General features: G+C 36.1%; 1 protein-coding gene across 1 annotated transcript in view; it reads right to left on the bottom strand.

Moving 5' to 3' along the window:
- Positions 1-3,089: 3,089 nt before the first annotated feature.
- Positions 3,090-13,013, bottom strand: part of LOC150082048 (RING finger protein 150-like) — a 132,451-nt gene continuing 122,527 nt past the window's right edge. The window contains exon 6 of the mRNA XM_090379938.1: positions 3,090-3,804. Within this exon, the coding sequence (XP_090236064.1) occupies positions 3,397-3,804 (408 nt within the window). The 3' untranslated portion in view covers positions 3,090-3,396. The remainder of the gene's footprint in view (positions 3,805-13,013) is intronic.

The following is a 13,013-nucleotide window of genomic DNA, read 5'->3' as shown; positions in this document are numbered from 1 at the left end:
TATTAGTTTTAAATCAGGAGTTTTTTTCATTTTTGAAAATGAAAACTGTAGAACTTTGTATTCCACCAGAGTGCAGCTCTAGAAAACTGAAGAATTAAGACTTTGGAATCTAAAAATAAATGTATTCAAAAAAGTTAAACTTCAAATTTATTTAATTTACTTAAAATATAATTAAATTTTTTTTTGCAAGGGATGAGCACATGGCAAGCTCATCCATGTCTCATAGAATATAATACGTTATATTTTGATAATCTTGGTTAATTTTAAGGGCAAGGCCAGTTCAAGTTGGAATTTAGCTCAGTTTTATTTTTAATGACATACATAGCTGCAAATCCTGTTTCACACAGGTATGATATGATGAAAGGCAGGAAATAAAAATTTTCTAATTCTGTTTGAAATAAGTGTGTAATTGATTTCTTTTTAACCAAAAATTAACATTCTTTTGTTCTTCAAATCATTCAGAAATAAATATACCATTGCACAAGAGTTTTGAGTCCTTTTGTAGACTGAGAAATTATCTGGCAAAATTTCTGGAACAAAAAATGAGTCTCTTAATCCAGATTTTGTTTGCAACATTTTCATGAAAGCATGAACAAACAAGTTAATCAAGAAGTGTGTTGTTTATTTAATATTTAATTCTGGATCTAATCAAAATTTATCTGTAACAAAATTTTCTAGTATTGGAAATTCATCTTATTTTTTCCAGACCTCTTACCATTACATTAAAGTTCAGTATTATTTTATTTTTAAAAATTTTCAAATATGGAAATTAAAATATAGAGCACTGTATGTTAAATTTTATGGTAAATTTTAGACTATATTTGTTACGGTTACTGATCATGATTCTTATAAATTACAATCTATAATTTGTTGAAATGTTAAAATAGTGTTTTCATTGTAACAAAATCTGAAGTTCTCACCCTCTTCAGTTATGCATTAAACAGATTCTTCATCTCTGAAACCTGAGAGTTTCGTGAAATTATTTAAATACAATACAATAATTAAACTATAAATTTATAAGGAATATTTAATTAACTTTTGCAACTTCAGTGATGGAAAAAAAAAAAAGCAATGTGCTCAGTTACAGAATAAAACAAATCATTTTGGTAGTAAATAATTACAAAATTCAAATTCTGAATATCAGTTACTTTTATTTTTCATGTCTGATGGATAAAATAAAATTTTACAACAAAGGCACTACAAATTTTGTTTGGTTGATTTTTTAACTTTACAAGGGAGTAAATCATTGACAGACTACAAACAATAAGATGTTCTCTGAAAGCAGATAAAAAAAAAAGTATATATCAGACTAGTTCAAATACTGTTGTGCATTATTTATATTTGGATATCGAAACTGATATAATCAGTATAAGGGACTCTAGCAATAACCTGAACAAGTGTTAACAATATTCGTGGTACCAATTGAAGAACCAGTAGCACATAATGATTTAAATTGGTATGAACATGTATACAAGATTAAAAAGAATTGTAATAAGCACTTCAATTTAAAAAAAAAAAAAACCCTTCAAGTACACCCCCCCTTTTATATAAAAAATTGTTACTTTAATGCATAAATTTACATTCTCCTGCTAAAATGCCAACAAAAGTAATAGTTTTTTTACTTTAAAAATTCATCTAAAATCCTTGCTGTACATCATCCACACTCTCACTCTATATATATTATATTTATTTACACATGCACATATAAATTTTTTTTTTCTCTGTAAAAGATAAGCAAATTTACTATAGTTTTAATCACTCTTCAACAGCAAGTAGAGTATTTTGGCACAGTTCTTTAATGGGAGTGGTTGACTAAACAGAACAGTATCATTTATAGCCGATGCCAATGGGATATACAAAAAGATCAGTAAAGTTATTCCTGCATTATGGAGGTAGTGAAGCTGTGCTTTATTGCATGATGATCATAAAAATAAATATATCTGTTTTGTATGCTATGACAAATCATATGCAGCTTAGTACAAATACATGTGTTACTTCTCGGAACTTCACGAAAATTCATTGGGTTTACTTTCTTAAATGTCTAATAACAGTTTTTTTATTTTTCCCCCTTATGAATTGTTCTCATTCACTCACTCTTGATAGTTAAAATATAATCAAAAATATTTTAATATCTGAACCACGACATATGAATAGCAATTAAAATGACGAGTTTTAGTTACAGACAATGATATACTATATCTTAGCGTACTACATGGATATGTGTACATATACATTTTATAAATACCAAGTTGTCTACCTCAGAATGCTGATTAATACAGAGTAGGATTATGTATTTTGGAAATAATGGCTTATACATTACGTAATACAAATTTTTAAAGTTACCAAGTAGCCATACAGTAATCACAGCATATAAATTCATGAAGAGGATCATTTCCATGCTTATAAAACACCACTGGAAAGAATTTTAAAGGTAAGGCTTATACAACAATTTCAGACAAGAGGGGAGCTAAAAAAATTTATTCATATACAACAGGAACTATGTCTATCATTTTTAAATTAAGTACCAAACAACTGGCCTACATTTCTAAAAAATTACAGTGGTTGGAAGTCTTTTATTAGGGGCTAATGATTTGCCAAAACATAATGATCTCGATCTCTCGATCTCTCTCTCTCTCTCTCTCTCTCTCTCTCTCTCTCTCTCTCTCTCTCTCTCTCTCTCTGTAAAATTATGTAAATATCAATATTTTATATATATATATATATATTAATACAGTGTTTACAAAAATTTTGTTACAACACAGATACACTGATGAATATATTAACAATCCAATAAAATATTTATTTTACATAGAGAACAGAGTTCGCAATTTTTTTCAACTTTTCCAGTATTACTTCACGATAGGCAGCACCATGAAGGTACAGAGCTCCTGGAGTTCAAGTATATTATGTACATTTCTTTCTTAAAAAAATACACAAAGGAAGCCTCACAAGAAGGCCATACATGAGCAACAAGAAGTACAATTTACAAACTTCCATTTTCATATTTACAGATTCTTAATACTGATATATGCACTTATAGGACCATAACACTCAGTTAAAAAGTATTTTGATTTCAGTTTTCTCTTTGCCAAATTTAGATACTGCTTCCTCAGTTTCTTTCCATACAATAATCCCTCTGTACACATACAAGGCTTCCAACTAATGAACTACATGATTTGGATTACACTAAGTATCTTCTGTGTCTTCGTTATGGTGATCTTGATATTTCCTTTGGAAAACTGTAAAATATATATGCATGCACCGATTAATGACAATTTATCCTTTTTATGATGAATAAGGAAACCATCATCAGGACAATCCAGTTTTTTTGTTGTAGCAAAGAGAAGATTTTTAAAGCAAGTCTTTCTCTCTCTCAGTCTTTAGAGATCATCAGATTCATTTGGCTATACACTCATCCATTTCTTCTTGTTCCTGTAATGAATCTCCAGACGGCATTAATGGCTCCTTACTACTACTGGTGCTTTGTTGTTGCATCCAGTCTATAGGAAGAGTAGATGGATCACCTTCTTCATCCCACTGGTGAGAGGAGGGAGGACTGTCATTGTCTATTGCTACTGTAGAAGAATGGACAGGAGAAAATAAAGAACTCTCAGCAATGACAGAATCTGGATTTAGAGGAGATAAACTGCATGGTGAAGTTGCTCTTTCTTCACTTGATAATGCTATTTGACTAGGAGGTTGGTGTACAGGAACATGAATTATTTCTTCTTCTAGATTACCATGATGAGAATGGTGGAAATCACTATCTTCAACATTCAGTACACTCTCTTGACTTCCTGAAAACTAAAATTAAAACTATTAACAGAAATTATAGTGAAAGAATTTATTTTACTGTATGATATGACATGTTATAGCTTTAGAACACAGAAGACCATCTTAACTGCATATAATAATGATAATAATAATAAATTCAATTAAAGGTAGCTGGTGTTTTTTTTTTTTTTTTTTTTTTTTATGAAAACCCCAAACACAAGTATTAGAACCTATAATACTTAGTACTGTGCATTGGCTGGAGGTTGAGAAGATGAAACAACATATTGGTTGACATTAGATTTGAACTTTTGTAGATTGTAATTATCAGGAAATACGTATGAGGGAAGATCGTTCCAGAAAATGGAAGTTGAACGAATAAAAGAGGAAGGAGAAAAGTTGGTTCTACAAGTTTGAAGTTGGACGGTAAAAGGATGTTGACAGGTTGCAGCACATGTTCAGACTTCTTTGAAAGAGAGAGCAGGAATTATAGAAGCCAATTCAGAAGAACAGTGCCCATGGAAGTATCTATAGAAAAGGCATGTAGAACAGAGTCTCTCCACTCTGTCTCTATGAGACAGAGAGTGGAGAGAGACTGTTAGAGATGAGTCATTAATTAATCTAACTTCCCTCTTCAGGCTTATAGATTCTGAATGGAATCTATAAGCCTGAGAGAGGTTTTGGGGGCACCACCTCAGATGTGGGAACAATATTCCATGGTAGGGTAGATTTGCAATTTGTACAGAGTGAATAGCTACTTGGAAGAAAAGTAACACTGAGAACAAAAGAGAAAATCCAGTTTTTTATATGCAGAGGAAGCATTATTTGTAATGTGCTTGTGCCAAGAGAGATTAGAAGTCAGGGTAATCCCCAAAAGAGATATATCATCTTGCCTAGAAATCAGAGTGTCATCAAAGGTAAGCATAAGACAGGACTGAGTTTTAGAAGGATTGACATCAACTAAGTTGTCTTTGCCCGACTGGAGAATTACTGGAGATCGGCATTTAAGGAATTGGTAGCGATATTCGAGAAGTTGAAGTTGATTGAGCAGGGCGAGGTTTCCATTAAAGCAAAACAATGGAGAGGATTTCAGGTCAATGGAAGAAGGTCATTAATGTACAAGAGGAAAAGAGTAGGAGAAAGAACTGAACATTGGGGAACACCAGCATTAGTAGAGAAGTTAGAAGACAGAGAGCCATCTGTCATCACCTGCAGTGAGTGGTCAGAGAGAAAACTGGATACCAATTACAAAAACAGGTGGCAAACCATACAATGCAAGCTTATTTAGAATACCTTTATGCCAAATACGATCAAAAGCCTTTGAAATATCAACAGTAACTGCTTGAGTTTCACCAAACTTTCCACTGAATTTGTCCATAGATGGGTAATATAAGACAGAGCCAGAATATCACCAGTGGATTGACACTGACAGAATCAATACTGGCAATCGCCGATCAGATGGAACGTTTCTAGATAGTTTAAGAGTTGGCTGTTAATTGATTAGTATAGGTTGGTATTTATACTTATTTCATAAAATGTGAGTAATAGGGACTGGACTCAATTTTAGAGAACTAGAATTAGTTTGGATGCCTGAGAACAAGTTTGTAATATGTCATTAAAAAAAAAAGAAACAAAGTGTTTGAAAATTTAAATATTCTGAGGCAAGTTAATTGTACTGCTAGTATTATGCAATAGTCAGACCTTGACAAGTGGAGGTATGAATATATAGTTGGTTTTTTTGTCATCACATTACATATCATGGCTACGGCAAGCCTATAATATGGCTTCTGCTCATTTCATGTCTTCTTGTGTGAAAAAAAAAACTTTTCCTGTTGTATCTTTATCTATGTAAGCTTGCAAGAAAACATTTCTTGTCATATCTTTTGCATTGTGTTAGTTTTGGTGATAGTAATTATTATTTTCACATCAAATTAATAATAAGACCATCAAGGGTGTGTGGGTGTTGGGGAATGGATTCAATGTTCTATATAGTGTTGTGAAGGCTGCCTGACATTCTTGTTAAATTTGGGTACACTAGTAAACAAAGTTAAACCATTAAAGTAATCTGACAATAACTGCATTGAGGTAGGTCTTCCATTATAAGTAAGTAAATAATGCTTGCATGTCCACTTCTTAGTCTAGCAAGAATGACACTTCTTGGCTGAGCTGAAATGTTTGTGTCTTCTTACCATTTGTACTGAACCACAAATCAGAGCATAAGTTTTGTGCATTTGTGAGACCTACTGAACACAAAGCATTAAAAACTTCTCTTATAGTAGACAATAGGTTATTTTCTTTGACATAACTACCTCATGAAATCCAATCCCAAAATAACAGCAAACTCATAAAGCAATTGAACCCTTTCCTTAACTTAATCAAAATAAAGAAAAATTAAAAAGTAAACCACACTGATGAAGCTAGAACCATCCTGTGTGCACATAACGAAAAAGCACTTTCCTATGTGAACATGAAGCAAAATTGAAATAAATTATAAAAACAACGAAGAAATACAAAACATGCTATTTGAAATATGTGTACTAAGTGAAATTAATAATCATATTGCAGGATCACTAACCTGTTTTAAAAACATTCTCAATTGAAAAAGGGATACTAAGTAAAAAATCATGCAGGATTAGTCCTAAAGTTAGTTACTGAACTTTTTGAATACCCTTCTCAGAGAGCAAATAACTATACCTGAATGGATGTTTATATAACAGATAATAACACTGGTGTTCAAAGAAAGTGCATCACCCCTTAAAATTGTAACTGTCATCCAAATAACGTAAGTATATGGCAATATTTCTTACAGATTGCATCAGATAAGATTGACACGCGTAGGTGATTACGTAATATTGCATTAACTGTTACTTTCAACTATATACGCACGCTCTGCAAGAGTTGCAGTCATTCCTTGCCTGTATTAGGATGGTGAGTTATGTGCAGTTGACACCACGAAGAAAGTGCTATTGTTGCTTTACGTGAGGAAGGATGTTCTTCCCATCATATTGCTTATAGAGTGTCTTGTAATCAGTTGACAGTGAGTAGATTTCTTTCCAAACTCAAGAATACTGGTTCTGCTGAAAGGAAAAAAGGAACTGGATGCAAACGAGTCTCTACGCCAAAACAGGCCACGTCTTGAAGCACTTATGCCTTAAAAACTGTAAAGCTTCTTCATCTGAGCTGAAAAGAGAATGGGAAGAACATACAGAAGTGGTAGTAAGTGCAGTAACAGTCAGAAGATACCTCTTCAAAAATGGACTTGCAGCCCGTTGTCCTAAGAAGAAGCCCTTCCTCATACAAAAAATGAAAAAGGCCCAACTGATTTGGTGTAAGGAGTATATGAAATGGATCCCAAGCAGTGGAAGTCGGTTATTTTCTCAGATGAGAATAAATTCAACCTACATGGCTCTGATGGAAGATAAACAATTTGCCGTAGAAGTGTTAAAGCATACCATCCAGACTGTATTGTGTCTACGGTGAAATTCCCTACCAGCCAAATGATATGGGGGTGCATTTCGTATTGCAGAGTAGGTCACCTGCAGTTTATAAAAGGTTCTGTAAATGCCAATGCATACCTGGCTATATTGGAAGGCAAATTGCTGTCACCCATTAGAGACCATTTAACCTGCCAAGTAACTGCATCTTTCAGGATGACTCCGCTCCTTGTCATCGGGCGAAAAGTGTAAGTAGGCACTTCTGTAGTTACTTTAACTTCATTTCTGCATTAGAGGTTTGACAGTAATGTGTTTACATTTGTTACAGCTGAAAAAAATGGTTGGAAGAACGGTCCATTACAACTCTTAGCTGGCTAGGAAACAGCCTGAACTTGAATCCAATAGAGAACTGTTAGCATCGTGTGGAATGTGCAGTTGCCAGAAAGAAAATAAAGACCCTTCGTTAACTTCAGGAAGCCATACGTGTTTGGAACCACGAACTATCAGTTGAGTATCTTCAGAAATTGATCTTGTCAATGCCTCGACGGTGTTCTGCTGTCATCAGGGCCAGAGGCGATTCAACTAAATATCAGTTTGCACCTGGTGAACTTTTCATTTTGTTTTCCATTTAAAATGATAAACTGAAGCAAACTGAGGGCTTCTGATAACATTTCAGCCATAATTGTCGTGTTTACTAAAGCTGTTGTATAAAGGTTGCAAATGCTCATTTTGGAATATTTTGAGAGCAATTGTTACATATTAGTTAGCATTAGTAGAGGCATATGATGCAAGAAAGCAAGCTTATTCAGCATCAGCCAAAAAAAAAAAAAACACACACCACTCCCATTTCACCCCTCCGTTTGTTCGAAATACCTGTCCAGTTGAGCTTTAAATTTGTTTAGGCTATCAACTTCAACAACAAGTGATGGAAGTCGGTTCCACCAACCAACCACCCGCTGGCCAAAGGCAAATTTCCGCACATCTATCCGACATTCGCCCTTCCTCAATTTGAATTTTTGCCCTCTGAGGTGATTATTCTGAGCAGGATGAAGAATCCCATTGGCATTGAGCATGCTCAAACCATTCAAAGCCTTATACACCTCTATCAGATCACCTCGCTGGTGCCTAGTCTCCAGACTCTGTAATTTGCAAAACTTAAGCCTTTCTTCGTAAGAGCAACCCTTTGTTCCATTCACTAATCTTGTTGCCCTTCTCTGTACCCGTTCCAGCAGCTCTACATCCTTCTTGAAATGAGGCCTCCAGACCTGTATACAGTACTCAAGATGTGGCCTAACCATTGCCTTATACAAGGGAATAATCACCTCCTTATCCCTGCTAGAAAAATTCCTGTATATCATTGACAACACACCATGAGCTACTCTTGCAGCTCGTCTGCACTGCTCAGAGAACTTCATATCTGCCTGCACAATTACCCCCAGGTCCTTTTCATTCTCCACCACTGTCAGTGTAGTACCGCAGAGTTGATACATTGCTCTGGGGTTACTGTTTCCCATGTGTAGTACTTTACATTTGTCAATGTTAAACTTCATTTGCCACCTCTCAGCCCATCTGTTCAACCTTTCCAGATCCTGTTGCAGCAGCATAGCGTCAGTAGTGTCCTTAACAACCCTGTCAGCCTTTGTATCATCTGCAAACTTGGACATTAAACTTGATATCCCATCATCAATATCATTCATAAACACCGAAAACAACAACGGACCCAACACTGAACCCTGAGGAACTCCACTAATAACATTAGTCCACGTTGAGCAGTGTCCATTGATTACCACTCTCTGTCTTCTGCCACTCAACCATCCTCTTATCCATAGCAGCAATTTGCCTCCAATGCCACACTGCTCCAATTTGTGCAGCAGTCTTCCATGTGCAACAGTATCAAAAGCCTTTCTAAGATCCAAATATATAATATCAAAGTTATTCCCTGCATCCAGTTCTTTTGTGACTACATCATAGTATCCAATCAAATTGGTCAGGCAAGACCTGCCCTTAACAAAACCATGCTGCATCTGAGCTATAACTGAATTCTTGTCTAGATGATCCTGCAGTGCTTCTTTAACCAGTGCCTCCATTAATTTACCTGGAACAGAAGTTAAACTAACAGGTCTATAATTACTTGTGTCAGCCTTTGATCCTCCTTTGTGAATTGGGGTTACATTTGCACATCTCCAGTCTATGGGTACCTCCCCTGAGTCCAACGAAGCTCTCATAATTATGGCTAGGGGTTTGCTTACTTCCTTTGCTGCCTCCTTTAATATAACTGGAGAGATCCCATCCACCCCAGGTGCCTTTTTTATGTTTATCCTCAACAATCTCTCCTCCACTTTCCTCTCAGTTATTACAAAATCATCCAGCTCACTGCCAATGTTTACTTTACCCACATCATTCTCCTTCCTGAATAACTCCCCATGCGTGAATGTAGATGCAAAATACTCATTTAGATTGTTAGCCACCTGAGCAGGATCCTCAACTGTTGAACCATCAATATCCAGTGGACCAATCTGATTCATCCCTTTCCTTCTTGAGTTTAAATATGTAAAGAACTCTTTTCTGTTTTTCTTTGCATCCTTTGCCAAGGATTTTTCATAGTCTGCCTTTGCCTGCCTAATCTCCTTTGTGACTTGGTTACAGACCAACTTATATCTATCATAGGCTTCCATGTCACCCATTAATTTGTATGTATCCCATGCATTTTTCTTCTCTGCCACATGTCTCATTAGTTCATCTGACAACCATTTAGGCCTAAACCTTGAACAATATTTCTTAGTTGGTATGTAAAGCCTGGTAGCCTCCAAGATTAGTTCCTTGAATGCTTCCCATTTGAGTTTGCTGTTGGTAACATCATCAGTTGGTCCCATTGTATAGAATTTAAATACTGTCTCAGACCATCATATTTGCCTTTACGAAAACAAAAACCCTTCCCTTTACCTCTGATGGTAGTTACCTCCTTGAGTAAATCCCACTTCAACACACTGTGATCACTGCCACCTAGTGGTTCATTTATCTGCAGATTCTTAATGCATGAAGAATCACTACTGATAATCAGATCAAGAGTATTGCTCCCTCTTGTTGCCTCACGAACATGCTGATGTAGAAAACAATCATCCAATAAATCCACAAAAGCCTTGCTAGTGTGCGAGTGACCAACCCACAAATTCCAGTCAATATCTGGGAAATTAAAATCCCCCATTATAAGACTCTCTGATTTACTGGCCCACTCTATTTCCTTGTACAATATCTTATTATACTCATCAGAGTCATTAGGCCTATAGCACACTCCTACTCTCAATTTTGATTTTCCTATGCTTATGTCACACCAAACTGACTCGACACTGCCCTGTCCATCGATGTCAACTGGCTTCACTTCCTTTGACTTTATGTGTTTCTTAACTAATAGCATAACCCCTCCTGTCCTGTCTATCCTTTCTATACACATTGTATTCCCCAAATTCCAGTTCCGCATTACTTATATCTGTGTGACACCACGTCTCTGATATCCCAACAATATCTGCCTTTGATGTTTTGAGCAATACCTCAAATTCATCAAATTTATTTACCAAACTCCTAGCATTGGTGTACACGCAGGTATACATGCACCTGTTTCTATTCTTAGCTACCCTAACACAACCCATGTGTTTACTTGTACCGCAATGACTCCCAGCAGTCTCTGAAATATCCTGCATCTTGTTTTTCAGGCTTCTGCTCATTTCAATAGAAGCAGTGCAAGAATCACTTCCACCTCTGCCAGTGGCTACTGTTAATCTATTAGTCCTTGTATCCCCCCCAACTAGCAGTTTTCCGACCCACCTAACACTGCCTCGACAGCATCAGCAAAAATTCTTGCACCCTTTCTATTTAAGTGTATCCCATCCCTGTAGAAGCAATCTCTCCTGTTAACAAGTACAGTCCAGGCTGAAAAAAATTCTACCCCTTGAGCCTTGCACAATCCCTCCTTTGCTTTGCCTTAACCATTAATAAATATCTTTTGTTTATACATGTATTTCTATTTGTGATGCTAGTCATTAATGTAACATATCGCAAAAAAGGTATTAGAAATGTGAAATTCCTAGGTGATGCACTTTCTTTGAACACCAGTGTACCATCTGATGTTGCAAATGGAAAAGGGAGGGGAGTACAGGATTTAACAGGCTTAAGATGAAGAATGAAGTGTGGAAAAAAGGCAGAAACAATGTCTTGGTTTCCTACAGGATGCTTTAATAGATCCCAATTTGGGATCTAAAGAATTTAATTGGAACAATAAAAAAGATTTTTAGAAAACAGCCATTAAGTTTTTCACTTGGATGTTTTGCATTTGTAAATACCCTTCCTCATAGTTAAGGTACTGGAGAGCTTACATTTCAGGTAGTTAACATGTAGAGGCACATGATGCAAGAAAGCAAGCTTATACAGCATCAGCTACAAAAAAAAAAAAAAAAAAAACACACCCCTTCCCATTTCACTGATCCATTCGTTCCAAATGTTTGTCTAGTACTGCCTTGAATTTATTTAAGCTATTAACTTCCACAACTACAGATGAAAGTTTGTTCCAGCAATCAACACCTGCTAACTAAAGGCAAACTTCTGCACATCTATTCTATAACTGTCTTTCCTCAGTTTGAATATGCCCCCTCAGGTTCGTAATCTGAGCAAGAGGAAGAATCCCATCAGCACTGAGCCTGCTCAATCCATTCAAGGCCTTATACACCTCAATCAGATCACCTCACAGGTGCCTAGTCTCCAGAAGCTGCAATTTGCAGAACTTAAGCCTTTCTACATAAGAGCACCTCTTTGTTCCCTTCACTAGTCTTGTTGCCCTTCTCTGTACTCAATTCTAGCAACTCTGCATCCTTCCTAAAATGAGGCTTCCAGACCTGTACACAGTACTCAAGGTGTGGCCTGACCATTGCCTTTCCAAGGGGATAATCACATCCTTATCCCTGCCCACAAAATTCCTGTATATAATTGACAAGACCCCATGACCTCCTCTGGCAGCCTGTCTGCACTGCTCAGAAAACTTTATATCTGACTGCACAATTACCCCCAGGTCTTTTTCATTCTCACTACAGTTGCCATTTCACAGCAGCATACTGCCATTACTATTATTAACAAATCTGCCAACTTTTGTATCATCTGCAAACTTTGACATTAAGCTTGATATACCTTCATCAATATCACTGATAAATATACAAATCAAGAATGGGCCCAACACCAAACCCCGATTGACACCACTAATAACATTAGTCTACGTAGAGCAGTATCCATTGACTAGCACTCTGTCTTCTTCCACTCAACCTTCATTTCAACTTGCCCTTAATGCCATACTGCTCCAATTTGTACAGTAGTCTTCAATGTGCAACAGTATCAAAAACCTTCCTGAAATTCAAGTATATGATATCAAAATTATTTTTTGCATCCAGTTCCTTTGTTAACACATCATAAATCCAATCAAATTGGTCAGACAAGACTTCCCCCTTGACAAACCCATGCTGTGTCTGAATTATCACTGCTGTCTTATCTAGATGATCCTGCAATGCTTCAACCAGTGACTCCATTATTTTCCCTGGAACAGAAGTCAAACTAACAGGTCTGTAATTATTCGTGTCACCCTTTGATCCCCCTTTGTGAATTGGAGATACATTTGCACATCTCCAGTCTGTGGGGACTTCCCCATGAATCCAAGGATGCTCTCATAATTATGGCTAAGGGTTTGCTTACTTCCTTTGCCACCTCGTTTAATATAACTGGATAGATCCCACTATCCCAGGTGCCTTTCTTACGTTTAATTTCAACAAT

This window comes from Mastigoproctus giganteus, chromosome 8 (assembly GCF_048544385.1).
Source record: "Mastigoproctus giganteus isolate SK-2022 chromosome 8, ASM4854438v1, whole genome shotgun sequence".
Classification (NCBI taxonomy): Eukaryota; Metazoa; Arthropoda; class Arachnida; order Uropygi; family Thelyphonidae; genus Mastigoproctus; species Mastigoproctus giganteus.
The sequence above is the reverse complement of the archived record's forward strand: the minus strand, read 5'-3'. Positions and strand labels throughout refer to the sequence as shown.